This window comes from Lissotriton vulgaris, chromosome 2_1 (genome assembly GCF_964263255.1).
Source record: "Lissotriton vulgaris chromosome 2_1, aLisVul1.2, whole genome shotgun sequence".
Lineage (NCBI taxonomy): Eukaryota > Metazoa > Chordata > Amphibia > Caudata > Salamandridae > Lissotriton > Lissotriton vulgaris.
Window position 1 is genome coordinate 504,120,912 of NC_141687.1, and position 27,173 is coordinate 504,148,084.

General features: G+C 44.4%; 1 protein-coding gene across 1 annotated transcript in view; it reads right to left on the bottom strand.

Moving 5' to 3' along the window:
- The window catches only part of DNAH7 (dynein axonemal heavy chain 7), a 1,812,153-nt gene that overhangs the window by 458,844 nt on the left and 1,326,136 nt on the right, over nt 1-27,173 (bottom strand). The window contains exons 52-54 of the mRNA XM_086955398.1: nt 21,919-22,113; nt 10,277-10,369; nt 7,489-7,665 (exon numbers count right to left, since the gene is read on the bottom strand). Of these exons, the coding sequence (XP_086811524.1) occupies nt 7,489-7,665; nt 10,277-10,369; nt 21,919-22,113 (465 nt within the window). The remainder of the gene's footprint in view (nt 1-7,488; nt 7,666-10,276; nt 10,370-21,918; nt 22,114-27,173) is intronic.

Genomic DNA, 27,173 nt, shown 5'->3' on the forward strand with positions numbered 1-27,173 from the left:
CTGCACCCAGTCTGCAGCTGCCAGGCCAAGAGCCTGCCAGTGCCAGAGGTGGCCCCAGCATTGGGGGGCTGCAGGGACTTTTGTTATACTACTGGTGACAGTTCAATAACCCTTTGTTGTTTTGGATGGAGAAGGGGTGTGAGGGAATTTGTGGAGGGCACAGAGCTTCTCAGGTAGCTCTAAGCACAAGGGTCAGCCCTTCCAAAGCGCTCCCCTGTCCTCACATGGAGAATTTTGTTTTTAGGTTGGCAGGTTTGCAGGTTTGTATGTGCAGCCATGTGAAGCAGTCATGAGTTATGTAAAAATACTTCCCCATTTCACCTGAAGCTGGAGGGCCTTTAAGAAGAGTCTAGAGGGTTGACAATGAAAGTAAAGGGTTAAGTCCCTGTTCCAGGTGGTGAGTCCGGTGAGTGCTGAGCAGACAGAAATTAGTATGTTTCCATATCCATATCTATTTTTAAAAGATTTTGTGAAGAACTCTCAGTGTGGGCACTCCTGACAGCCAGCAAAATAGCTGTGCTAATTGATAGCATGGAGAGTTTAAAAAGGGACGAGATTTCCTAAAGTAGCTCTTTAGGTATGCTTCAGGTTGTGGCATAATGCCAAAAACATTTAAATAATGAGGGCATAGTTTTGTTGAACAAGTTACTTACCTTCGGTAACACTTTTTCTGGTGGATACAGTATCTGTCTGTGGATTCCTCACCTTGTGAATATCCCCTGCGCCGGCAGCATTCGGAAACTTTTGTAGCTCTCCACGCCAAAGAGGACGAGGTCACAGAGGCACGGCTTCGCTCGCGACCTCGCTGACGTCATCGGAGCCATAAGAGCACCTCGTCGGCATGTTGATGTCAGTTCCGCCCTTTTTTCCGTGCTCCTGAGGCACACGGACGGACTGACATAAATAGGTATAGTATACACTGCACACAGTAATCAAAACAACACACACAGTGTGAAATCAATGCAAGAAGAAAAATTAAACATTTCCAGTGAAAGATATAATCATAAAATAAACAGTTTGCAGGCATAGAAGAGTGGACAACGGGGAGGCAGGTGGGTCAGTGAGGAATCCACAGGCAGATACTGTATCCACCAGAAAAAGCGTTATCGAAGGTAAGTAACTTGTTCAACAAAACTATGCCCTCATTATTTAAATGTTTTTGACATTATGCCACAACCTGAAGCATACCTAAAGAGCTACTTTAGGAAATCTCGTCCCTTTTTAAACTCTCCATGCTATCAATTAGCACAGCTATTTTGCTGGCTGTCAGGAGTGCTCACACTGAGAGTTCTTCACAAAATCTTTTAAAAATAGATATGGATATGGAAACATACTAATTTCTGTCTGCTCAGCACTCACCGGACTCACCACCTGGAACAGGGACCTAACCCTTTACTTTCATTGTCAATACATCTGCCAGTGGATTCCTCACCTTGTGAATAGAATCCCACAGCAGTCCCCACTCCCGGAGGAGGGAGTCCACTCTTCTATACCAAGAAATCCTGCAGGACAGAGCACGCAAAATGGTCATCCCTCCTCACTTCGGAATCTAAGCAGTAATGCTTTGAGAAAGTGTGGAGGGAGGCCCAAGTTGCCGCTCTAAAAATATCCACAACAGGAACACCTCTATATAAGGCAGAGGTAGAAGGCTTTTCCCTGGTAGAATGCGCTCTTAAAACCCTCTGGAGGTTCTTTACCTGCCAAAGAGTAAAAAATCTTGATGCACAAGACAATCCATCTGGAAAATGTGCGCTTGTGCACTGTTCTGCCTCTTCTGCAGCCAGCAAAGCCCACGAAGAGCTGGTCATCCACATGATAGTCTTTAGTTCTATCAAAGTAGAAGCTCACCGCCCTCTTTGGGTCCAAGCGGTGAAGCCACTCTTCCTCTTTGGAAGGGAGGATAGAAGGAAGGAAGGGTAATGGACTGCCCCAGATGGAAGGGAGTTACCACCTTAGGCAGAAAAGCAGCCCTGGTCCTCAGTACCATTCTTTCAGCATGAATGGTCACGAATCGGGGTTTCGAACTCAAAGCTTGAAGCTCACTTACGCTCCTTGCCGAGGTGACAGCAACTAAAAATACTATCCTAAAAGACAACAGTCTCAAGGTACACTTATGCAAGGGCTCGAAGGGAGAGCCCATCAAATAGGTTAAGACAAGATTTAAGTCCCATTGAGGCACAATAAAAGGAGTGGGCGGATATTTGTTGGTAAGGCCCTTAATAAAACACAAAACAATAGGTGACTTAAACAAAGATGGCTGATCCGGCAAGCAAAGAAATGCCGACAAAGCCGATAAATAGCATTTCACAGTAGCCACAGCAAAACCCTGCTGAGCTAAAGAAAGAGCAAACTGAAGGATTTTGGATAAACGAGTCCATAGGGGTCAATAGACTCCTCTCCACACCATGAGACAAATTTGGACCACCTATAGGAATAATAGAATGTCGCCTGGCCGAAAGAATCACATCCAGCACGTCAGGCGGGAGAGAAAAAAAATTCAGATTGCCCTTTTCAATCTCCAGGCATGAAGGTGTAAGGTCTGGAGGTGGGGGTGTAGAACCTGCCCCTGCGACTGTGAGAGTAGGTCTGCCCTGAGAGGGAGACGGAGCGGAGGGCACGAGGAGAGGTGGAGAAGATCTGTATACCACACCCTTCTTGGCCAATCCGGGGCGATCAATATGATTTGGGCCCGGTCTTGGCGAATCTTCTTCAGAACCCGAGGAATCAAGGGTATGGGAGGAAACACGTAAAGGAGTTGTTAGTCCCACCTCAACTGAAACGCGTCCCCCAAAGCTCCCTGCATCGGATACTGGAGACTGCAGAATGACGGGCAGTGAGCATTCTCGTGAGTGGCAAACAGGTCCACCCGAGGAGTTCCCCACGTCCGGAAGACTTGATGAACCACCTCCGGATGAAGCCTCCACTCGTGATCGGCTGAGAACTGCTGACTGAGACTGTCTGCATGTACGTTCAGAACTCAGGCCAGATGATTTGCCATCAGACAAATCTGATGGTCCTGAACCCAGGACCAGAGACTAAGAGCCTCTCTGCAGAGACAATGCAACCCTACTCCTCCCTGTTTGTTGACATACTACATCGCTGTAGTGTTGTCTGTTAGGACTTGAAGCGACTGTCCGTGAAGGGATGGGAGGAAGGCCTTGAGCCCCAAATGTATCGCCCATAACTCCAGAAGGTTGATTTGACACAACCTTTCCTCTGGAGACCAAAGATCCTTGATCTCCAGATCTGCCAGATGAGCACCCCACCCTAGAGTGGATGCATCCGTTATCACTGTAGTCACCGATGGAGGTAGGTGGAAGGGCTTTCCCCTGAGACAGATTGCCTTCCATGCTCCACCAAGATAGATCCGCTGCAGCTTCTCTGGAGATCCTCACAGACTCCCTGAGATCTCCATTTTGCTGATACCACTGCCTGCGGAGGCACCACTGGAGCGCCCTCATGTGCCAGCGGGCATGGTTGACCAACAGAATGCAGAAAGCAAACAGACCGAGCAGGCAAAGGACCTTCAGGACCGCAACGACCGCTCCATTGTAAAACAAGGGAATAATTTCCTGAAAGTGGAGAATCCTTTGAGGAGGAGGGAATGCTCAAAACACAGTAGTGTCCAGTACCGCCCCTATGAACAGGTTGCGCTCAGAGGGCACCAGGTGAGACTTGGGCACGTTTATCGAAAAATCCAACTTCTACAACAGCCGAGTTGTCACCTGTAGATGATGAAGCACCTTCTCTGGTGACTCCGCTTTGATCAGCCAGTCGTCCAGATAGGGGAAAACTGGAATCCCCGATCTTCTGAGATTATGCTGCCACCACTGCCATCACCTTGGTGAAGACTCGAGGTGCAGTAGTAAGTCCAAACTGGAGAACCGCAAACTGATAATGTTGCAACCCCACCGTGAAATGGAGATACTTCCAGTGCGACTTCAGGATCGGGATATGAAAATAAGCGTCCTGCAAATCGATCGACACGATCAAGTCCTCTTGCTGCGGCACTTGAAGAACCTGCGCTAGGGTGAGCATCTTGAACTTTTCTTGCTTCAGAAAAAGATTCAAGATCCTGAGATCCAGGATTGGACGAAACCTGCCATCCTTCTTGAGTATCAGGAAATACCGAGAGTAGCATCCCTGACCTTTTTCCTGCTCTGGCACCACCTCTATAACACCTTTTTTTTAATAAAGCTGGAACTTCCTCCTGTAGGAGAAGAAGGTGGTCCTCCGAAAAAAAACCTTGACAAGGAGGGTAATTTGTAGGAAATTCACGAAGGGGAAGAGCATACCCATTCTCCACAAGATTGAGAACCAAAAGGTCTTTAGTGACCGATTCCCAATCTTGTAAAAAATGAGTAAGCCGACCCCCCACAGGACCAACATGATCCAGAATGGTGGATCTAGGGCTGCTTTGCTGTGGTAAGAGGGGGAGAGGTAGAGGAGGAGGCGGAGGAGGGCTGACGACCTTGTGGGAGACATCTGTTCCTGCCCCTATATGACTTATATAGGGTGTTCTGCTGCTGCTGCTGAGGCTGTTTGTAAGTCCGAAAGGACGACCTCCCAAAGCCTCTGTACTTTCTGTAAGAGGAACCCCTAGGCTGTGCCTGCAGATCCAGGGACTTGGCTGTAGCCTTGCTATCCTTAAATCTTTCTAAAGCTGCATCTGCCTTCTTTCCAAAAAGTCTAGAGCCATCAAACGGGAGGTCCAAACGAGTCGCCTGGACATCCTGAGAGAACTCTGAAGACTTAAGCCAGGCACTCCTTCTAGATGCATCTGAAGACCCAATTATCCTGGCTACAGAGTCCGCAGTATCAAGACCACTCTGGAGCACCTGTCGTGCAGCAGCCTGCATGTCAGACAAGACCTCATCAAAATTATTTCTGTCCTCCGATAACTTTGAGGCCAGCAGTTTAGCAGAATCCATTAAGGCATGAATGTACCTGCCCAAAAGGCAAGTAGCATTACTGGACTTAAGTGCCATGGACGCTGAAGAAAACACCTTTTTAGCTGCCTGATCCAGTCTTTTTGACTCTCTGTCACCTGAAATCTGGGGAAAGCACCAGCTAATTTCTTTGAACAGGAAGCTTGAATAACAAGGCTTTCAGGTGAAGGATGTGAAGTAAGAAACTCCGGATCTCCTGGAGCGCCCTGAATCTCCTGGCAACAGATCTTGAGACTGCCGGGCCCGGAAAGGGTGTTTGCCAAACCTCCATAACCGGTTCAGTGATTGCGTTATTGAATGGTAGTAAACGTTCTATTACTGCAGAAGGAGAATGAAGTACCTCTGTTAGAATGTTGGATTTAAATTCCGCTGTCGGGAGTTGTAGACCTAACAGATCAGCAGCCTTACGTATCAAAGTGTGGTAGGGAGCCACATCCTTTGAGGGAACCTCCGAAGGAGGAGAGAGTTGCCATTCTAGTGACATATCCAGACCACTAGTTACTCTTAAGTCTTCAAAAAAGTCGTCTGACTCCTGAAGCTCACCTTCCTCCATCTCATCCTCCCTATATTGCTGTTCCTCCAACAATCTTTGTGCCTCACGCCTGGACCTTATCCTCGGGCCCGGCGCTGACGGAGTCGTACACGGCTCTGATGGATTCGGAACCCGCCTCAAACCTGGATCCATGGGCACAATCGAAGTCGAACGAGGTCGAGCTGACAGCGCCGGAGAAGGGGGAATCGACGTCGACGGCCTCGGCGCCGGGAAATGTCAGGACGTACCCGTAGGAAGAAAAGGCATAAAGGGAGCCTGAGCATAGGTTTGAGGAACCCCCAAATTGAACGCTGTAGAACCCATGGGACCGTAAGGTGCTCGCAAAGACACCATACATAGCATTAAGATAATGCGATGGGTCTTGCCCTGGACCAGGAAAAGGAGGGTACTCGCCTGGAATACGCTCAGGCATAGGCATCACCGGACTCAGGCCTGCTTGCACCGACGGTGGATCCATTGGAGTCGACGCCCCTTCAGGAACTGGTACCTCTTCTACAGGAGCCGGAGAATGTTCCAGAGATGGAGAAGGAATCGGTGCCGGCGACTGCACTGGTGAAGCCACAGGAGAAGTCAAAATCTCTCTGGAAAAGGAGAAGGGGATACATAGTCCTCACGATGTCTATGTAATTTAGAGGACGACGTCTGAGCTTCTTCCTTATCCGAACGACGTTGAGAGCTGTGCCTCTTCTTCTTCTTGTGCTTCTTGGGTTTTGAAGCATGACCTGACGTCGACTTTGAGCCCGACCTGGACCTGGACCTGGACCTGGACCTGGACCTGGAACTCCTCCGGACCCTTTTTTCTTTATGCATCTTTGCTATTAACAGCTTGGCTTCCCTTTCTTTCAGAGCCTTCGGGTTAATTTTCCTGCAGGAAGCGCAATCCTCGACGTCATGGTCTGATGACAAACACCATACACAATTGTTGTGAGGATCTGTTATGGACATATGTCCACCGCACTCCCTGCATGGCTTGAATCCTGACTTTCTCGACGACATCTTCTGAAAAGAGAAACAAAAGAGAACAGGATACAAGCTAGAAAACACAAAGTAGCAATACAACCACGGAGAGTCCCAAAATAACGTTAGCGTCGACGGCACTGAAAAATGGGAACTGACATCATCACGCCGACGAGGCACTCTTAGGGCTCCGGTGACATCAGCGAGGTCGCGAGCTCGTCCGCGTCGGAGTGGAGAGCTACAAAAGTTTCCGAATGCTGCTGGTGCAGGGGATATTCACAAGGTGAGGAATCCACTGTCAGATGTATCCATCAGAAATATATGACTGCGCACAGCATTAACTGGCATACAATTGTGAGTGTACATTTATGTGGAAATGCATTACTTGTAAATTCACGGTTTCACAGGACACAGAATAAATAGGCACAAGTTCTGATAATAGGAGCACAATTTAAACGTACAGATATGGATGGAATTGTCAAGCAGGCATTGGCAATGCCAGGATGTTAGCTCATGAATGCACTGTCAAGACAGACCTAAATTCCATATACATTAATGAATGCCTGTCTTGCTGTCAAAGAAAAATGCTACAAATTATCTACTTATCTTAGACATTTAAATATCATTACAGTGGCATGTGCATGCCCGTGAAAGTTCAAGCCCAAGCAGCTGGATAAATAGACAAACTGATCATAGCTCTGTGGCAGGCAAGCACTTTTTTTCCTGGAAGAACACAATGAATCCCCAATCAAAACATGTACACCTGGCTCCCAAAGCCCGGCTCCTGGTGGTTCTCATATAATTGTCAAGCCAGGCCATAAAAGTAAATACTATAACACCGGGAGTCATATTTCTGATACACAAATCACAAAGTAACCAATATACTTAAATTTTTACGTTTTGGATATCTCTGCTACAGTTCCACCGTTGTTAAATAAGCTGAACAAAACATAATTTATTGGTCTGCAAATCTCGTTCACAAATCAAAAAAGAGATGTATTCCTTACAATGATATGTAATTAAATATACCTGGTCATCAGCAAATTTGAGTAGGGCTGCCATGGGGTCGGCACCAGGAGACAGCACAAAAATTAATGGTGCACAGCAGTGACTATCACCAAACGCCTTGGACAAATCAAATGGAGGTGGTTCAATAAAGGGGCGACCAAGGTGATCAATTATGAATTCCTGCACCATTGGAATAACCTAGAAATTCAATAAAAAAAAGTATTTTCAAAAGTACAGCTAGTTGTTCTCAAAAAGCGTATAAGATATATCATGAGAAGAGCATGTATTGCAAGTTAGAAGTGCCATTCGGAACTAGTGGACTAGCTGTTTGTTTATTATATTAAGAATTAGCAAAAACTAATGTACAAGAAGACAGAACGGACAAGTACAAATCTGCAGCGGCTGCCGTTGACACAGAGAGCCGGCGGAGAGACCACTGATGGTCTGGCAACTGACGGTGCAACAAACGGTGGTTAAAGAGGTGCTGGTGGATAAAGAGTCTTCTCACTAGGAAAAGGCACCAACGAGGTTAACCAATGGTGGTCACTTCACTGAGTGCCGTGCAGAGGCCAGTGCTGCATGTGTGGATGGCAAAAGTTCCACCTTTGATTTTTTTATCCTACTTTTTTTTATAGCAGAATTCAATGACACTGACCATTTAGGGTTCGTCTTGTGAAGTTGTTTTTTGGGAATATATGTAGTCCTAAATGAAGATCGATGTGTTGAAAGAGTTTTACTCTAAATTTGAGGACCAACTAGACAGGCTTCAAGGAAGTCTCGGGGGACTCCTTGCCATTGAAAAATTCTGTGGACTTCTTTTGGGATACAGCAAGTCTAATTTTAGCATCTTTGTTACGGGGCTTGAACCTTCGTCCATTAGTGATATGGCCAGTTTCCTGTCCCAATCTTTAGGGGATTTAGCAGGGGGTGTAGTGGGCAAATATTACCCATGTTTGTTGGTGGTTCATGGTCGGGATTTAAACAAGAAATATCCTGTGTGTGTTCTTTGTAAATCATCCTAGTACACCATGTACTGCATTTTTGAAGAGACATTTATCATGTGGAGGCAAAGACATCTTGAAGTAAACCTCACTGATCAAAAAAGCACCAACGAAAATTGCTGCCTGTATTTAGCCTTCCTCATTATGGGACTTAAATGTTAAAGTAGAGACAGATTGTCAAAAACAGTCACAAAAAAGATTAAATTTGGGAGAAGAGTGTCAAGGATCCCTTCATATTTTAAGTGCAGTAGACAATCTGACATTTGGAGCCTCAGATGGGAGCAATCTCTGGGTGTCCTGACTGCAGTTCAGGGCACACAATAAAGTGTACTGGCAACTTATAATCTAGGATAGTTTTTAATTTTAAATTAGTGTACATCTACACTGATGCGCAAACATTGACCAGTCTGAATTACCAGCCTGAAGATAGGGAATATGTGAATTCATGAAACATCCTGTCATGGAAAATGTTAAATGCAGGTATAAACTGTTCATTACAAGCTTCAAAAACGTACACACTACCAGGTACTTAAAAAGGATAAGGAAATCAACACAAATTACTTCAAACAGAAAACACTTAAACATTTTCTGTGGTAAATTGCAAAGCAAATTTCAGTACTTCTTGGCACTTTTTCATCATCATTCCAATCAACAATTGTCTGAAGGACTGCTAAAGGTATAATAATGAATTAAACAGCTATGTCAGAAGGGTCCTGCTAAAATCCTCCAGCATAGCTATGATGTATTCTGCATAAGGACTAGCAATAGGGAAATCTGTTTTTTGCAAAGATTTCAGAACAGGAATATGTTCAGAGGATGAACATGTCCCTTCCTTCAACTTGGTCCTTTTCTTACCATGGTCTTGTGGTCCCTCTTATGCTATGTGTGCTTTCTGGGTGGAGAATGTCTCCCAGAACGAGATCAGGTACAAGTTGGTGTATGAATGCACACAAAAACCAAGAAGCAGCATAATGGGCCCATATAACAATATAAGCACCCCAACTGTGAATCCAAGACAGACAGCAGTCACTGGCTCTTGGAAGATGTCTTAAAACCTGAGGACATTTAAGGAGACATAGCCTAAAATTTAGAAACTGCACTCGATGAACTCACACTCAAAACTGAGAACATGGGATGGCTTTGGATCCTACACCAATGAAGATATGGGCAAAAAAAGGAACTGGGTCACCAACGGCTGGGTGTTCTTTATGGGTGTCAGACACTTGCTATGCATTCGCGTGGCTATGCAGTCACGTGGGTTTGTCTGTGGTATCCTGGGAAGTCATCCAGTGCGCGTGACGTGTGAAAATGTTTCTAGCTCCAGTCTAAGTCCCGGAAAGAGGGTTCAGCCAATGAATATGCATGGAAAGGGTCCATTAGAAATGCCTGCCTTCCACCACAAACGAAGTAAACACAAGTGCAATGTGGTGGCAAAAAGAGATGTGAGGGGGAATCAAGACTGGGCAGCCTGGTCAATCAGCAGTGCCGTTATTACTCTTATTTTATGCAGACAAATCACTGCTTTTAATTCAATGCTGTTCTGTCCAGACTTTGTGAACTAGAAAGACTTATTTTTCTGTGGTATTCATATAGTTTATTCCAGGTACTCGGACTTCCTGAATATAAAGCACATATTAGATTTCGTTTTCACCTATTCATAATCCAACTTCAAAAACAAACAGCGTGATAATGAAAATATTATTATGCATCACACATTATTGGTGCAAAGAAAAGAAATGTGTTGATATGCGGCTTAAACAAGCGATCTGTGCGGGCCCAGGCGTTTTGTAATCTAAAAACATACTTACTTTGTCGGGCCTCAAGCAGCGAATGAGGAGCATCCTTTGAAACTGGCCCACTTTTTCTTGCCACTCTGCCGGGAGCGGCTCGTGGTGTGGTTCCTGCAAGCACAAACACAGCAGGTTAGCCTTATTTAATTTGTCACTTATTTTCGCAATGCTACGGCATGGAGACTTGCCTGCTGGGCTTTGTCAGCTGAACAGCATTCCTGATGTGAATATTTATTCCACTGAGTGAGCAAATGAAATGTGGTCCCGTGGGGAAATTCAGAGCCGACCAAGATTTGCAAATAGCCGCGAGACCAAGAAGACGCGGCTCGACAGATAATGGAAGGCGGCATGGCGGTGGCTGTAATATGCGTTCAGTACAAATGCACCTCTGTACCGACACGTTATTGATTGCAGCGATCATAAATGCATTATTAACAAAACATCTAGCTTCTTAAATAGGTTGATCACTATGTTTTGTTATATGGCGTGATAAAAACAAAAACGATGTTACCACAGTTTCAGAAGATGTAGCAATGTATCAATGTAATACATTAACGTGAGCAAGGATTTTTTTTCGATATATTTGTTAATTGTATGTTCTATCTCACGTAATACATATACTACTTATTATTATTCACATTTAGAACCACTTATCGTCCTTTCTTTATAGCGTGAGTGACAGGCAACCAGCAGCGTCATAGAACCATGTTGATTATGCTGAAGGAAAAATTAAAGCCAATAGGTCTAGCTTTGGAGACCTGTGTGTGTCGCTCCTTGGGCGTCCTTACCTGGGCAACATCTTGGGCTATTACAGTTTAAGAGTCGGGAGAAGCTGAACAGATTGCATTAGCAGTGCAAAGAGCCGCACTGAGAACGAAAACCGGCCCTGGCAAAGTGCTGGGTCGGCCCCCTGGGGTGCGACCGAGCTCCTTGCCGGGGTCGGTTTTCGGCCGATTTTGTTACAGGGCCGATTTTGCAGCTATGCTCTCTCACGTGCACAGATCTACAGGCACCCATGCACTTCACCACGAAGAACCCTTTCACTACAACATACAGCTGGTGCAGACAAGTGTTATGCTTCGTTGAGTGCATGTTCGGTTTGATTTGGTATTTCTAGTGGAGTAACAACAAAAGGTCTTTTGAAACTGAGACATACCTTAACCAAGAACACAGACTGCAGAGAAACCAAGTTAATAAAACAAAAAGGTTTTCAAAGCTCTCCTAAAGGTGAACAGATGTGGAGTTGGTCACACGGGAATTGTTAGCTCATTACATAGTTTTGCCCCCAAAACAGAAATAAGCAGCAGTCAATGCAAGTCTTGTTTATTGTAATTGTAATTGTAGAAGCATTCATATAGCGCATGGCTACCCGGAGGCATCCCAGCGCTTGCAAATATGTCAATAGGTGAAAGCCTTCTGAGCAAAGCAAATGAGAAGGCAGATAGAGCTTGAAGAGAGATGCTAAACACGACTGATCCAGATGGAAACAGAATTATGAATTAGGCACAAGATTTAGAACTAAACCCACTGCTACAGTGCAAGCTAGTGAAGCTCTCTGCGAGCAGTTGAAACATGCTCATATCTTCTGAGATAATATAAAAGGGAAACGGCGACATTTGGAATCCTTTAGCCAACAAGATAGCCAGAGGGAGACCTAGATAGATGCTGTTGCAGAAGTCCAGATTAGAGGAAAAGCAGGCAGTGACAAAAGCATCGCTTTTGCTGAGAAGTAGCAGCTCTGTCTTACTGGGATCCACTTTTAAGTAATTGATCCTTCAGGAAAGAATGCTAATGATAGTGAGGTTTTCTGATAAAGAAAGCTAATGATTTGCTTGTCATCTGCATATGTGACCCCATGCATTGCCCCGTACAAATGAGGGAGTTGCCTCTCTGCTCAATCTGTATTTTGGGCGCAGAGGCAAAGAGGCTGTCAGGAGAAGCAGTTAATGTGAGCTGACGTCAGCAAACTGGAGGGGCTAGAGGGAGTCCCATGGACCCCCAGACACCTGCCCGCATGACACAACACTGCATTTGACTGCAGGGGGATCTCTGCCTCCCAATTTAAAGTGCATACTAATGCCCCCTGCACAGTGAAATGAGGAGTGGCTGCTTGAAGCAGCCACTTTGTCTTTCACTAATGTACTGCCCACAGGCCAGGCACGTGTTTGCAGCTCCAGTGGGCAGGACATTAATAGTAATAGGGGGCACTGCCCCAATTTGCACCAGATGCCCAATACTTCAGGCATGCCATGGCATAGACTGGGGCAGGGCGCCATTACTATAATACTGCCTGTGGTTGGCAAGAAGGAAGGAGGAGAGGAAAATAGGCTGCAGAAGACAGAAGAAGGGAACAAGTAGGGCAGGAGGCACAATTCAAGTATCTGGACAAACAATTTAAGAAAGTGGGACTTTTCATAGAGTTAGGAATTGTGAACTGGTAAAGAGACGGCAAGGCAAGCTAGTAAGAGTCAGCTATCCATGTCGACAAACCAACATATAGGCACACACACTGACTAACACAAGACTGAGAGATGTATATACAAATGCTACTTTCATGTCCACTTACTATCTAGTACAAAATCTATAGGATACCCCACATCGTCATTGATAGACTTTAGTTTAAAAAACACAGCACATTAATCTAGTGTGCACGAGTATTTATCTAATTTCATCATTCATCACCATATTTGTCTTTGTAAAAAAAAAACGTTTAATCCCATGTGAGAATAGGGGTGATACGTCAAACAGCCTACCCACAAAGCGGGACACACATTAGATGGGCTATTTACCAGCAATCCTCACATCTCGGTTACGACTGTAATTCCTCTTATCTGGACTGATCACTCAGCCATTTGTTTTACAATAAATCGTAACCCTCTTCCACTTTCCTCGTCATTATTTTCACCCATCTCCTTCAGAGACTGGAAAAATATCAACCCCCCGCAATTAGCGGCTATGCTGCTCGAAAGCTTGACCACTAACGAACAGGACCTTTTTTTAGCGTCCATTAATTACCTCAACTGCTTAAACAGAGCTTGTCACATTCTAGCTCTCCTTAAAATCTCTCATCGCACCAGAAAACTTCCCGCGGCCCCGTGGTTCACAGAATCCTTACGACTGCAGAGACAACACTGCAGAAATTTGGAAAGGCACTGGCGCCGCCGCTACGATTCCACAGACAAAATCGCTTATAAAAGCGCTCTTTCTAAGTATAAATCACTCATCACCCCGGAAAAGTCACGTTACTACACTGCCCAAACCAATCAGGCAAAGAATTCCGCAAGAGAACTGTTTCAGGTGGTTACCCATCTTTCTACCCCTCCTATCCCCCGCTCTGACGGATCACAGGATCTCTGTAACTCTCTTGCCAAGGTCTTTGAAGACAAAGTTACCACCATCTTCTCAGCCTTCACCCACTCTCACTCTGCTGCCACCATCACTCCACCACTTCCTAGTAATGCTCCCAGTTTTTCGGCCTTCGAAACTGCCACGGAGGAACAAGTCCAACGACTTGTCTCCGGCACAAAATCAGGATCACCTCTAGACCCCTGTCCTCCCACCATCCTTAACCTCATTCCAGAAGCTATTTCCCCTGCTCTCACTACCATCTGCAATGCTATGTTCACAACGGGCATATATCCATCAGTTTGGAAGAAAGCGATCATCAAACCCCTTCTAAAAAACCTACTCTCGATCCCCTCCTCCCGCCAGTTATCGACCCATTGCATGTCTTCCGTTTCCAGCAAAAAATTTCGAAAAAATAATGAATATACAGCTATCGAAATTTATAGACAATAACAACCTACTGGACGACACCCAATTTGGGTTCAGACAGGGTCACGGGACCGAGACTGCATTACTAAAAGCAGCAGATGAAATAAGGATGACATTGGACAAAGGAGGAGCGGCAGTATTAATACTGCTAGATCTCTCTGCAGCTTTCGACACGGTCGATCATGTCACCTTGATCGACCGTGTCTCATCAATAGGAATTCAGAATAAGGCTAAAGAACTTCTCGCTTCATTCCTGGCTGACCGCCCACAGACAGTAAAAATGGATCAGTACACCTCCCATACCGTTTCCCTTCCCTGCGGAGTTCCACAGGGCTCCTCGCTAAGTCCGACATTGTTTAACATTTATGTTTTGGACTTAGCGAGGGTAATAAAATCTTACGGAATTGTCCTTACAACATACGCTGATGACACTCAACTGGTGTTATCTGTATACAACAATGGTACATCAGTTGCGGCAAATTTCCAAGAGGGTATGCGAGCAATCAGTTCCTGGATGTCATCAAACTGTCTCAAATTAAACTCTGACAAAACAGAGGTGATGACATTCGGGAAACTGGAACCAATCTGGTTCCCCCTATGGTGGCCATCCGAGATGGGAGCCCCACCTCAACCTGTTACCAAGGTTCGTAACCTTGGAGTCATATTTGATAATAAAATGACTTTCCATCAACATGTCAACTCTGTGGTTTCCTCATCCTTCTACATCCTGAGAAAAATAAAGAAACTGATGCCATACCTCCCCTCGTCGGCCGGCAAAACCCTAATTAGCACTTTGGTTTCAAAAACAGATTATTGCAATGCCCTTCTTCTGAGTGCCCAGGAAAAAGTCCTCAACAGACTACAGCTAGTCCAGAATGCCTCAGCCAGAATCTTACTGAGCATTCCTAAATTCACTTCCATCTCCCCTTACATTCGACAGCTGCATTGGCTCCCAATCAGGAGCCGGACAAAATTTAAGGCACTGTGCATTGCATATAAAGCCATTAACAACTCAGGCCCACAGTTTCTTAAAAATGCACTCTGCCCGCTTGAACATTCAAGAACACTACGCTCATCTTCAGCTCATCTGCTGAAAGTCCCGCGTACAAAAAGGGCCACTTGGGGTGATGGATGTTTCACTATCTCCACAGCCAAACTTTGGAACTCATTACCCCTCCACATCAAAACCGCCCCCACTCTCATCAGCTTCAGAAAAAAACTAAAAACTTTGTTTTTTTCAGTATAATTTTTTGCCACAGTGACGGTTCTGTATTCTGAGCGCCGAGACACCCCCGGGTAGTTGCATGCTATAAAAATCGCATAAACATAAAAATAAACAAACATAATGGAGTGAGTTTATTTGGACTCAATATCAAGTCTAGTAACGCCTGGATTTGTTTATAATCTCTTTAAGTTGTTACATGTAATGTTTGATTTATGTAGACTTGTGTTATTTGTTGGACATATTTGTGTTGTCTGTACTAAACAGATACGATTACCATAGAAATTAGAAAATATAAGCAAAAATAAGTTTATCAATGATAAATGAGATTAATACTTGTGCACACTAGATTTTTCAACTAAAGTCTTTCAATGGACAAGAGAGGCATCCTATAGATTTTATACTATAATATTGATCCCTTCCCATGTATTAGGCCTGATTGGATCAGAACCCATTGCGTTTATATATACACTTACTCTCTAGACTACCTGCTGGCAAAATCAATTTTAAGGTAGAATAAAGTTTGCAATCAGTGACTAATCAATTCTTAGCCTATCCCTTGAGAAATCACATTTACTGTGTGGTAGAATTCTTGAGTTTCTATGTACATTCATCACCTACTTAGCTTCAATTACACTACTGCAATTCAGATTTTTTTATAGTAATATTTGACACAAAAGTTTAAAGGATTGTTCTATTTACAACAATCATTACAAATTCAGTGCTTCAGTTTTCCGTCATAAATAACTGTTATCAAATGTGTTGGCTATGTAAAACAAAGACTAGAACTCCCACAATGCCCTGCTTTGTTAAATGAAAGACCATAACCAAGAAATTGGTACCCAGAATACATGGAACAAGATATAAAAAAATCTTATTTTCATATTCCTGCTTCCAAATTATAGGTTTCTTGACACTTCACAAGAGCAATGAATGCAAGAGATTGACGTACAGTTTAGCTATTTTACTGTAGGCAAGCCAGTGAGCCATTAACAAAAATAATGGATAATGAATTAGCATGTGAAAGTTGTAAACTTGATTAAGCTATGACTCCTTTATTCCTCATTCTCTTACTCAATCACGGGACAGTTCTAGAGGCCTACAGTTCTATAGATATAGGCGAGTTCTATAGGTCTACCTCCATGGAACATGACAATCTTTATGCTGAGGGTTGTCTCAACATCAAGATCTTAATGACATCGAAGCCTTTATGTGTTAATGTACTTCATACCATTGAAAATGTTCATGACATTAAGGGCTTCATGAAGTTAGGGGACCTTTTCAATATGAAAGTGCTGCAAAATGCCTTACTGTTAATGGCCTTCTTAACGATCATGTACCTCTTTAGGAGTGAAGTATGGAGGTCATACGTCGTTCACGATGTTTGGGTACTATAAGAAGGTTGAGGGCTGGATACCTCTGATACACCCCTTGAGTTATCACAGGGAAACAACTAGGTGGAAGCAAGCTTCTCTACGTCCCCTTTGCTTTGCTTGTGTGCACTCAAGCCAGAAATTAACGTTAACATTTCTCTCTCATTTTCTTCACAGCTCTGGCAAAAGTATAAATCTTTCAAACAGAAAAAATTAACAAAGGATGAAAAAAATGAAATTACAGCATTGCACATGTGTGATCCTTTTCAGAAAATAAAAGGGAAAAAGTGAGTGACCCCTATACCTATTTGACAGAAACATGTCTCAAATGACTGAAACAATAGTTTCAAAGGTGAGGCTCCGGTAAGAAAAATAGATGAAGCACAGAACCCTTTATTAAATAATCTTCCTCACAAGATAAACTAGCAAGCCTTCAAATGTTTTGAATTTGACATGAGCACCCAGGAGTACTGGCTCAAAAGCCATGGGCGATTAGTTTGTTAGCCAATCACCAATGCAAAATGTAAACATAAAATATGTAAGCATCCAAAAACATACAAAGGGCTGATCCAACACACAAAGAACATTTGAAGCAGGCATTGGCTTAAAGGACAGACACATAGAAGCCAATTTCTGAAGGCAGCTAAAATACAGTACGCTCTCTGTTTAAGTGAATAAAACAATGTCTGTGTGACACAAAACAAAATATGTTATTGTGGTGCTTGAGGGTGTTATGCTTGTGGTGCTTGTGGGTGTGCATTCAATAGTGTATGTGTTGTTTGGGTGTGTTGGACTTGACCCTTTTTGCAGGGTCATCCCTAAACTTTTTGCCTTCCTCTTGGCCTTTTTGCTGACATGGTGGTGGTGGTGTTAGGACTCTGGGCACTTTAGCACTGCTGTCCAGTGTAAAGTGTGTGTGCTTTCTGTGTTAAATATGGTAAGATTGGTCTACACCTGTTTGTCCTATTTAATTTACCTGTCAGTCCCTTGTAAAGTGGTATCCCATATACCCAGGGCTGGCAAATTAAATGCTACTGGTGGGCTTGCACCGCTGATTGCGCCACCCACCGGAGTAGCCTTTCAAACCTATCCCAGGCCTCTGCCACTGCAAGGCCTGTGCGTGCAGTGTTACTGCCGCTCTGACGTGGCACCTAAAGTGTATGCCATGTCCGGGACCCCCTTTTACTACATGTCAGTCACCCCTAAGGTAGGCCCTAGCTAGCCCTATGGGCAGGGCGCATTGTAGGTAAAAGATAGGACATGTACCTTAAGTGTGTGAAATGTCCTGATAGTGACAAACAGCCACTGTGGTTTCTCACTACTGTGGGGCTGTCCTCCCATAGGAATGCATCAGGGATTCCCTGATAAGTGTTTCATTTTTTAAATAAAAATATTACAAAAATCTTGGGCATACAAACGCAATTCTTCCTTAAATATGCGGTAATTAGGAAAGCAAGGTTCCAGGACCATTCCTCCTCCATAAGACAAAACATTATCAAATTAAAAGATACTTGTACAATATTCATAAAAGTAGAGAAGGAAATCCCCATTGGAGCCATATACATTCCAGTATCTAATGGTGATAAAGTAAATAAATATTATTGTTAAAAATGAAAATAAAATCGCCATGAATGTAGAAAAAAAAAGTGCTAATTCATCACGCTGAAGCGACTTCCCACAGTGTCTGGTGGCAGAGCTTTCCTCAAAACATGAATCCGCCTAAACCACCTAACGATTAACATGCTTTGGCAAATCATATAGGTATGGCTTTGCTTTAGAGAATGTGCTTGGTAAGTGATATGATTTGTTGGGTGCAGTATGAACAGGGAGGGTGATTGGGTGGATGAATGTGAGTGAGTGGGTGAATATGAAATGAATTGGTGGGCAAACGTGGGTGACTGTGAATGTGAATTAGTGAATGTGATAGAGTCCACTTAATGTGGGAGAGGTTGAAGGTGAACGGTTGAAGGCCAGATAGAGGTGAATGTACACAAAAAAAAGGTTAATACGTGTGCCTGGTGGTTAGGTGTGAGATCACCAATATTATATATATATGTAATGAGGACACTAAAGACACGGGCAAGAACGTTGGGGCAAAGCCATTGGCCATAAGGTCACAGTCCCCCCAACAACAGCTTTTGGGACATAGAAACGAGGCTATGGACACCCACGTAGGACGACACTACAAATCACCAACATTGCTTCACTCCATCAGGCCTAACAAATGGCAGATGTTGCACTTTACAAACACCTCCCATAACAATTCACTATTGGTTAAATGAAAGATATTTAATAAAATACTGTTATATTTATTCTTTTTTCCAAGCAAACAACTGGCAGCTGCAAAAGGTGGCATGGTAGTGTATTTTAAGGTATATATTTTCTATTACTAACAAACAAAACGATTTTAGGCTATATTTCAATACAACACTGTTGCAAAGGGTTAGCCATGTACATTGGTGACTGGCTCTCGGGGCTGTAGGAGGGATGATAACGTTTGATGGTGCTCAGTGTTTAGACCCGGACTGCCTCTCTTCTCTGCTGATCGGTTGCATTGATACACCGAGCTAAGGACATTCATGAGTAAGGTTTCACAGGGCCTCCCCGTCAACATTGCTTGCGTGCTCTCTTCACTGTAACTCCTTTGTGTGCTTTGTGTATGACTGAAACAGGAATGGCTCTGAAGCAAACTCAAGTAGCAAATGGCACCACAAGCCTTATCACAATTACTAAGCGACCTTAAGCATGTTTGGTCGACATAAAGCAGAGTATGGTTGATGACAACTAGCAAGTGCTCTGAAGTGGTCTTGACTTCTTATCTAGCACTGTACTGATGACTACCAGCTTGGGAATGGCCTCAGGCGACACATACCAAGGTGTATCTGTTGACAGCAGGCATCTTGATGCAGTCATAAGGTGGCAGTGCAGCACATTGTAATTAATGATAGGAAGCTCCCTGAAGCGTCATCAGGCAGGAAGAGGCACTAGTCGGAAGACAGTGAGCAAGCAATCCAACATGACTTAAGCATCATGTCCCTGAGACCACGAGCTGTGAAGTCAACAGTAGATGCCTTAATATACTCGTTCACAGGGGTTTTCACTTTTTGCTGACCATCTGTCATACTGAATAGTTTTCTATGGGCAAATTCCCTAAACGGAACAACTGAGGCCACCCAGAGACCGTCCCTCTTTGCAGCTGTAGTACCCCCTTAAAGCCAGCACCAGTGCATAAGATGTGGAAGAAAATATAATGCATCTTGGCACTTAAAAATTAGCTGTGATTGTCAGACAACCCAAGGGCGAAGCTGTGAACGGAGTCACCGCAGAGGGCTAGCAGGGAGGAGCCACAAAGCAGCAGCTTGTGGAACATCTACCTGCCACGTGCCTCCTAGTACCAGGTAAGTGCCGGTACAGGGAATGATGTGAATAGTGGTGGGCGACCCAAGTGAGTTTGAGGACAGGGTCAGAGCTTCAGAATGATTTTCTTTGCTTTCTGGGACCCCTTCCTGATGTGGGCTTAGACATAAAGAGGGAAAATGGTGTCATTAAACATGAGCAGGACTCCAATTACCAGATGACTGTCCTGCTGGCTTCACCAAAATGTGAATTACACAAATGACAAAGCTATGGATTAAAGGGTTTGACCGATCATCCTATTAAAATATATGCTGTCCAGCGGGCTGATCCAAAACGTGAAGGACATTTCCAGAAACCTATGGGTGAAAGGGGCTGATCAAAATCTCTCTCTGTGGATTATTTCTTTTGTATTACACGAGTCTAGGGGCATTAGTATCTCTGCGGCGGTCCACTGGACTACTGTACTCATGGTGGCGGTATGACCACAGGCACCCTGCAGGACTGCTCCCAGTCTTATAAGTGTGGTGATCGCAGGGTACGAAATCATTGCTACCGCCACGATTAAGGATCCGGCAGTGGTTTGACTTCAAAATATGCTAGTGGTGCCTCAGCAGAACTGCCAAGCATATTGAGTTGCCTCTCCATCACCCTTTTTATGGTGGTCACACAGCCATGAAAAAGGTGGCGGGGAGGCAATAAAGGGTGCCCTACAGGGCCCCCTCTTGCCCCTATGCATGGTATTGCATGCCGGTGGCACATGTTGTGCCCCCCCTGTAGTTTTACACCCCCAGTTCCTGCATGGTAAGGAATGAACAACATGGTGAATTCCTTCCCATTCTGGAACGTGCACAGGCGGTCCTGCGGCGGTGCTGTTGAAGGCTCACAATGAGCCTTTAAACAGCACAGTCGCGGGACCACCGCGCCGCCCGTCCACCATATCACAAAGTTTCTTGTAATCTGGCGGACAGGCAGCAGTGATTTTCAGCTGCCCACTCCAGGGCAGCATGTCACTGTACACCTGAAAACGGCTTTTGTAATCGAGGCAAACTATGCTACATGAAATTACTCAACATGGGTACTATAGCTGTTTGCAGAGCTGGTGATTGAGGTTCCTGGGTATTGGAGAATCCTGGCCTGATTTTACCGGTCAGTAATTCCAGCTGGTAAAACCGCAGGTCACTTTGTTGCTCCAACAACAAAGCCTTGTCCCCTTGTCCATCCCTCCTTACTTTCTCTAGCCCTCTCCCTCACCCAGAAAGAAACTCCGACATTCATGTAACACCTGCTCATAGCAGGAGGTAAATGTGTGCATTCATCTCCTCATTAAAGGGGATACTATGCACAGTACTTCTGTGCATAACACAGTTAATTCTCATTCCGTGGGTTTAACGTGTAACAGTAGTAAACGTGCGGAGATACTGGCCGGATTTCTGTCACCAGGAAATCTCCGCACTCTTACTTCTAATTCGTAATCAGGCCCCAAGTATTTCAAAAGTAATTTGAACAAAGACAAAAAACACAACAATGGTTCAGAATTTGTCACTATCAAAGTGGTGATTTCTTTTGCCTACGTGCAGGGAAAATAAGTCTAAATAAGTTAAAAAAAGTGAAGAGGGGAAATCTATGACATTTCAGTCTCCTATTTTTCTCGGACTCTTTGTCAACAATAATTTGTCAATTTTATTGATGTTAATAAGTAACACAGCATTAACATTTTGATACGAAAACGACTGAGTTCCTACACACAATAATATATTCTATTTTCACTACTGACGACTTGTGCTTGTTGTCAATCTCAGTCTAATATCACTTTTAAATGCAGTAAAACATTGTTTATCATTCGCCACTGTCTTTAGAATTTAATGATATGCATGTAAGTGATTCCCACGTGTGGACGCAATGCATTCTAGGAAGTCCTAAGAATGACTACATACCAAACTGTCATATACGACTTTCCATCCATCTTTCAGTCGCATGAAATCCTTCCGCAGGCCTTTAAAAGTTGGTAACTCGTCCAGGCGACAAATTTCATCCCAAGATTTTGGGGGAAGCCAGATACAAGGATTCGAATAGGGATTATCAAGGCCGATGCCACCAGTTAGTAAAAACTTCCACTCAACGTCATCAATCTGAAAGTAAAGAACAGTGGTATTAGAGAGTACTGGAGTCGAAGGGCATTCACTCACCATGTCAAAGCAGAATGTATCAACAGCCATGTATGTAGCGACAGCAAGACCATTATTGCCTTCATCCTCTGTCTGACTCTGTCTGTAAAAATCTTTTCTCCCAATAAAATCTTTTGAAATTAAGCACAGGCAATCGGCTGGCAAGGAGATTGGCTTGACGAAGTCTTCTGTCTTCTTTTGTGACCACTACTCCCTTTATTTTTCAGTGTAAGCGAGGAAAGACCTCCCGTGCCTTTCCTTTCCAAGCCTGCAGGCTTGCATCTTCTGACACTGGAGAACCAGAGATAAAAATAAATCGGCATAAGGCATGAAAGCATGAAGAACCTTCTTGGGCCTCATAGAAGACCCTTCAGAGGTGGCATTATAGCATGCATGCATGAAAACCCTTCTTGAACTAATAGAAGACCCCTTGGGAGGTGGCATTATATTATGCTTGCATGAAAATGCGTCTTGGGCCTTGTAGAAGACTCTTTTGGAGGTGGCATTAAAGCACGTACACATGAAGAAGCATCCTGAGCAGTGCAGAACACTGTCGTAAAGGATCCAATAACATTGCTTTATATATTTCTCTGATCCAGAATTAAATACCAATTTCAAATTTGATAGAACATAAGCTGCAACAATTGGACGTTTATATATTTTTACAATGGTACTCAAATGTAGTCCATTATTTTCATCCTTGTGGTAGTGCTGAAGTGGGTGCAAGATCTGAGAATTGGAATTTACCTGCATCAATAGAAAAACACCTATTTTAATTGTGATTTCATAGTTGTATGTTTTTTTTCTCTACCACCTTTGGAATTGAGAAAAGATAACAGTTTTTTTTAAATATAACTCGTGGCCTCGGATGTACCAGTTGAGCCCAATACACAAAAGGGATTGCATGCAATACAGATTCCTGCTAAAAATCTATCACTGCATTTATTTTGCTCTCTCTGAAGACGTTTGAATGAAAATAGACATTTCTGTCTTATTTTGTATTTGAAAACAGTCCAACAGAAAATTACACAACCAAGAGATGAAATATTTTTTACTTGTATAATGTAGATATAAATCATCATTCACATTTACTTGGCTAGATCAGCACAAGGTACACCCAATAGATTCATAAGAGCAGCCAGCCGTACTTGAGAATCAATGCAACTCTTCCCTGGGACAACAATTGGACATTGACCAGACCTTGAACCGTTCCCCTAACCTGCCTACACATCAGGACTCGGAACCTGCGGAACTTACCCCAAACTGTGGAGACCTAGCGATTTGGCTGATGCCCGGTGGAGCTACCATATAGCTAAAGAAGAGATGGGTTGTGGATTCCCCCTCCCTGCAGTCACCTACCCAGCCGGAACTTGGGCGAATTTTCCTCTTGTCTCTACGTCCTATCTTCCTCCTACCCCTTTACCCTATCCCCTTACCCTTCCTTGCTCCATTCACCTTGTCCCCTATGTTCTTTAAATGCTTTTCTTGATATTTATGTAACTTTTAACTGATGTAAATTGCAAAAATATTGTCCCTCATGTAAAGCGCTCCGATTCCATCTGGTCTAGCCAGTGCTATATAATAACTCATTAATTAATTTTGTTCCCATTTAGTACTCTTTCTCTCTTTGCCTTCCTCCCTAGCTCCTAGCTCATATCCACTCTCCCCTGAATTTCTCACCTTGCCTGCTAGTCTGCCTAGCCCCCTGTCCTTTGTGCCCTTTGACTAAGCACTCCTTCTCCCCTTGTGAGGGAAAGATCCAATATTTATACTCTGGAGTCTAAGCGTACCCGCTGAGAGAGTCCACTGCGCCAAGGGGGCCACACACAGCTGAGGTATGGTATGGCACCCCTTGCCAAAGTACTCCCTCTCCCCTTTTTGGGGAAGGATCCAGTATGTAGGCCTTGGAGTCTCAGAGACCCCTCTGAGAGAGTCCACTGCGTAAAGGGAGCCTCCCGAAACAGAGATAGGGAAGTGATACCACTTCCCCTGGGATCACAGCTCACTGGACTTTGGACATTGCTTTGACTCGTCTACCGGTTTGTGTTCCCGTTACCCTTCGCGTCCTCTTTCTTTGCAGTGTCCTTCACCCTCCCCTCCTCTTTCCCGCCTACATTACCTGTCTACTTTCCCAGCTCCTTCACCCCTCCCGTAAACCTTTCCCCTTGCCTGCTTTGCCCCTTACGTATTCGGGCTTATTTTTTTATCCTGACCTTACAAGTAACTATGTTGCCATGCTCTAATAACTGTGTAACCTTTTCCTTCTCAATCAGGCAGCAGGGCAGCAGAGTAGCAGTCCTTCTTGCAGCAGAGAAGCATAGCAGTTGCTTGGAGTCTTCCACAGGTCTTGATGTGCACTGTGGAAGTTGGATCTGAGGGTCAAATATTTATACAAGATGGCAACTTCGAAGTAGTAGAAGGTACTTGAGATTTCCAATCCCATTGTTGTTTGCAAATTTTCTCCCTGCGCTGGTCCCTGCTTGTATGGGGTTACAAAAGACTAATGCTAAACCGTTTGTGAGTGCACTGAGGCAGAGTCTTTGTGGTGTGCAAGTGTGACAGGTGACAGCTCCTCCACCCTGTCAAGCCAGAGATGGCCCATCCTGTCAACACCTATTTCCCATTTGTTTTACTGTCTGGGAGGAATACACAAAGGCAAACTGCCAGCTACATATCATCATGTGACCCAGGATAGAGGTTGCAGGCACCAAATGGTGACAAGAAAATGCCAACTTTCTAAAAGTAAACACAAGGAGATGATGGACGGAGTGCTGAAACTTTTCCTCAGTCACAGATCTGGGTTGAAGCCATCATTTTTCTTTAGCTCACTTCGCCACCCCAGTTCAGACCCAGCCATATGCAAATCAGTCTTGACCCTGTTCCTCATGGGAACAGTGCAGCCCAAACTGCCAAGCCATGTCTTCAGTGGACTAGAAACAAGCATCCTGGGAATGGTTTCGGGGTACTCCTGCGCCTAAGACGAGCCAAAGACCAGCCCGTCTGCGCCCGTCCGCGACTGGACGGGGCCAGGGGCAGGAGACTATGGCAATATCCCCTACCAACACGAGGAATCCCTGTAATAGGCGCCTAACCTACACCTCACAGGTATTATTAGGGTTAAGGAACCAATCATCAAAGGCATGCAATGTTACCTTACAATTCGACCTGGAAGGACCTTTTACATGCTACACTTGCCATACACAGTTCGGCCTTGAGGTAGTGGCCAATAGCCATCAGCGGGATCTAGCTGCAAGAAAACACACAACACTGTCCCAGCTAAGACCACAGAGGACACTCCCCCTTTGGGGAGCAAAAATCTGCTTTGTAACGCACGCTCGCTGGTGAAGCACGCCATACAGGTATGGGACCTGATATCCACAGAGAGGCCTGACCTATGTTTCTTAACAGAGACCTGGCTCAAGCCTCACTCAGTTCCAGCCATCACACTAGGTATCCCGATGGGATATAAGATAACCAGAATGGACCGCCCTAATAAATTAGGAGAGGGAGTAGCCATTGTATATAAGGAGGAGCTAAACATCACAATCTTGGAGGAAATTAGTACCCCGCGGATGGAATTAATGATCTTTAAACTTACCTCCGCATCTAGGGAAAATAGAAGGGGTGCGGTATTGTATCGACCCCCAGGTTCGAGTGGAAATTTTTCCATCTCCCTTATGGAGGCTCTAGCACCATTTATAGAAGAAAATCAGAACTTCCTACTAGTAGGGGACTTTAATATGCATAGCGACTCAGAGAAATGCATGGAGGCTAAAACCCTCTTAATGGACATGGACTATTTAGGTCTTAAAAGATTAACCAGGGACCTACACATGAGGCTGGCCATACTTTGGACTTGGTGTTTTCCAACTCACCTCTAACCATGCGTATATCCCCCACCCAGGTAGAATGGACTGATCATTTTATTTTAAAATTCTATACTGATGCTATGGATAAGCCACGCATACAGTCCTCCTTGCCCACTAAAAGAAGACCCTGGCACAAATTAACGGTGGACACTTTTCGAGAAGCCTACCAAGCTCCCCTGATTAATGATTATACGGGAACAATTTCAATTGAACTTAAGCATTTTGAAAAGGCAGTTAGCGAAGCGATTAATTACACCATCCCGCTGAAAATATATAAACCCCGTCAGGCAGTCAAGCAAGAAATCTGGTATTCCGAGGATCTGAGACTGATGAAACAAAAAACCAGAAAGCTAGAAAAAGTATGGAGACAGTCTCGGAGGCCGGAGGATAAGCAACATCATATAACCTCACTTAGGTCATATCACAAGGCCATAAGGACAGCTTGTGAAAGCCACATCGTGATGCAACTCACTGAGGCAGGGAAAGACTTCAAAGTTTTATTTAAAATCTTACAAACTTTCACAAAGCCTGCGGCATGCAAGACTATAGAGGTTGCATCTCAAGATCTATGTGATGGGATCTCACAATTCTTCATGAAAAAGATAGATGCAATCTGCGGAAAGATAATGACCTCAAAGATAACTGAGGTGGTTGATCCTAACAGCCTTTCCCACAACAACACACAACAGAAGTCACAAGCTAAGTGCCTAAGAAGCTTTCCCCCTATCTCCTTAGAGGAAGTTACTACTCTAGTGACTGAGATTAAGAGTGGTAGCCCTGAGGACCTCATCCCTGCCCGCATCATGCCCATGCTGGAGGAAGTCCTGGGCCCAGAAATCCAGCAGCTAATTAACACTGTCACTAAGCACGGGAGAGGTCCAGAGGGATTGGAAAAGGGCACTTGTAAGACCGGTGAGAAAGAATACCACCGTTCCTTGGACGGAACTTACCAACTTGAGACCTATTTCTCTCCTTCCCTTCATGGGTAAAGTGATAGAGAAATTTGTTAATAGGCATTTGTCTAGATACATTGAGGAGACAAATGGACTGGATCCATCCCAGTCAGGTTTCAGGCCGAGACATAGCACCGAGACCACCATGCTGTCAGTCGCAGACGATCTACACATGTTCCAGGATAAAGGTCATTCTGTTATC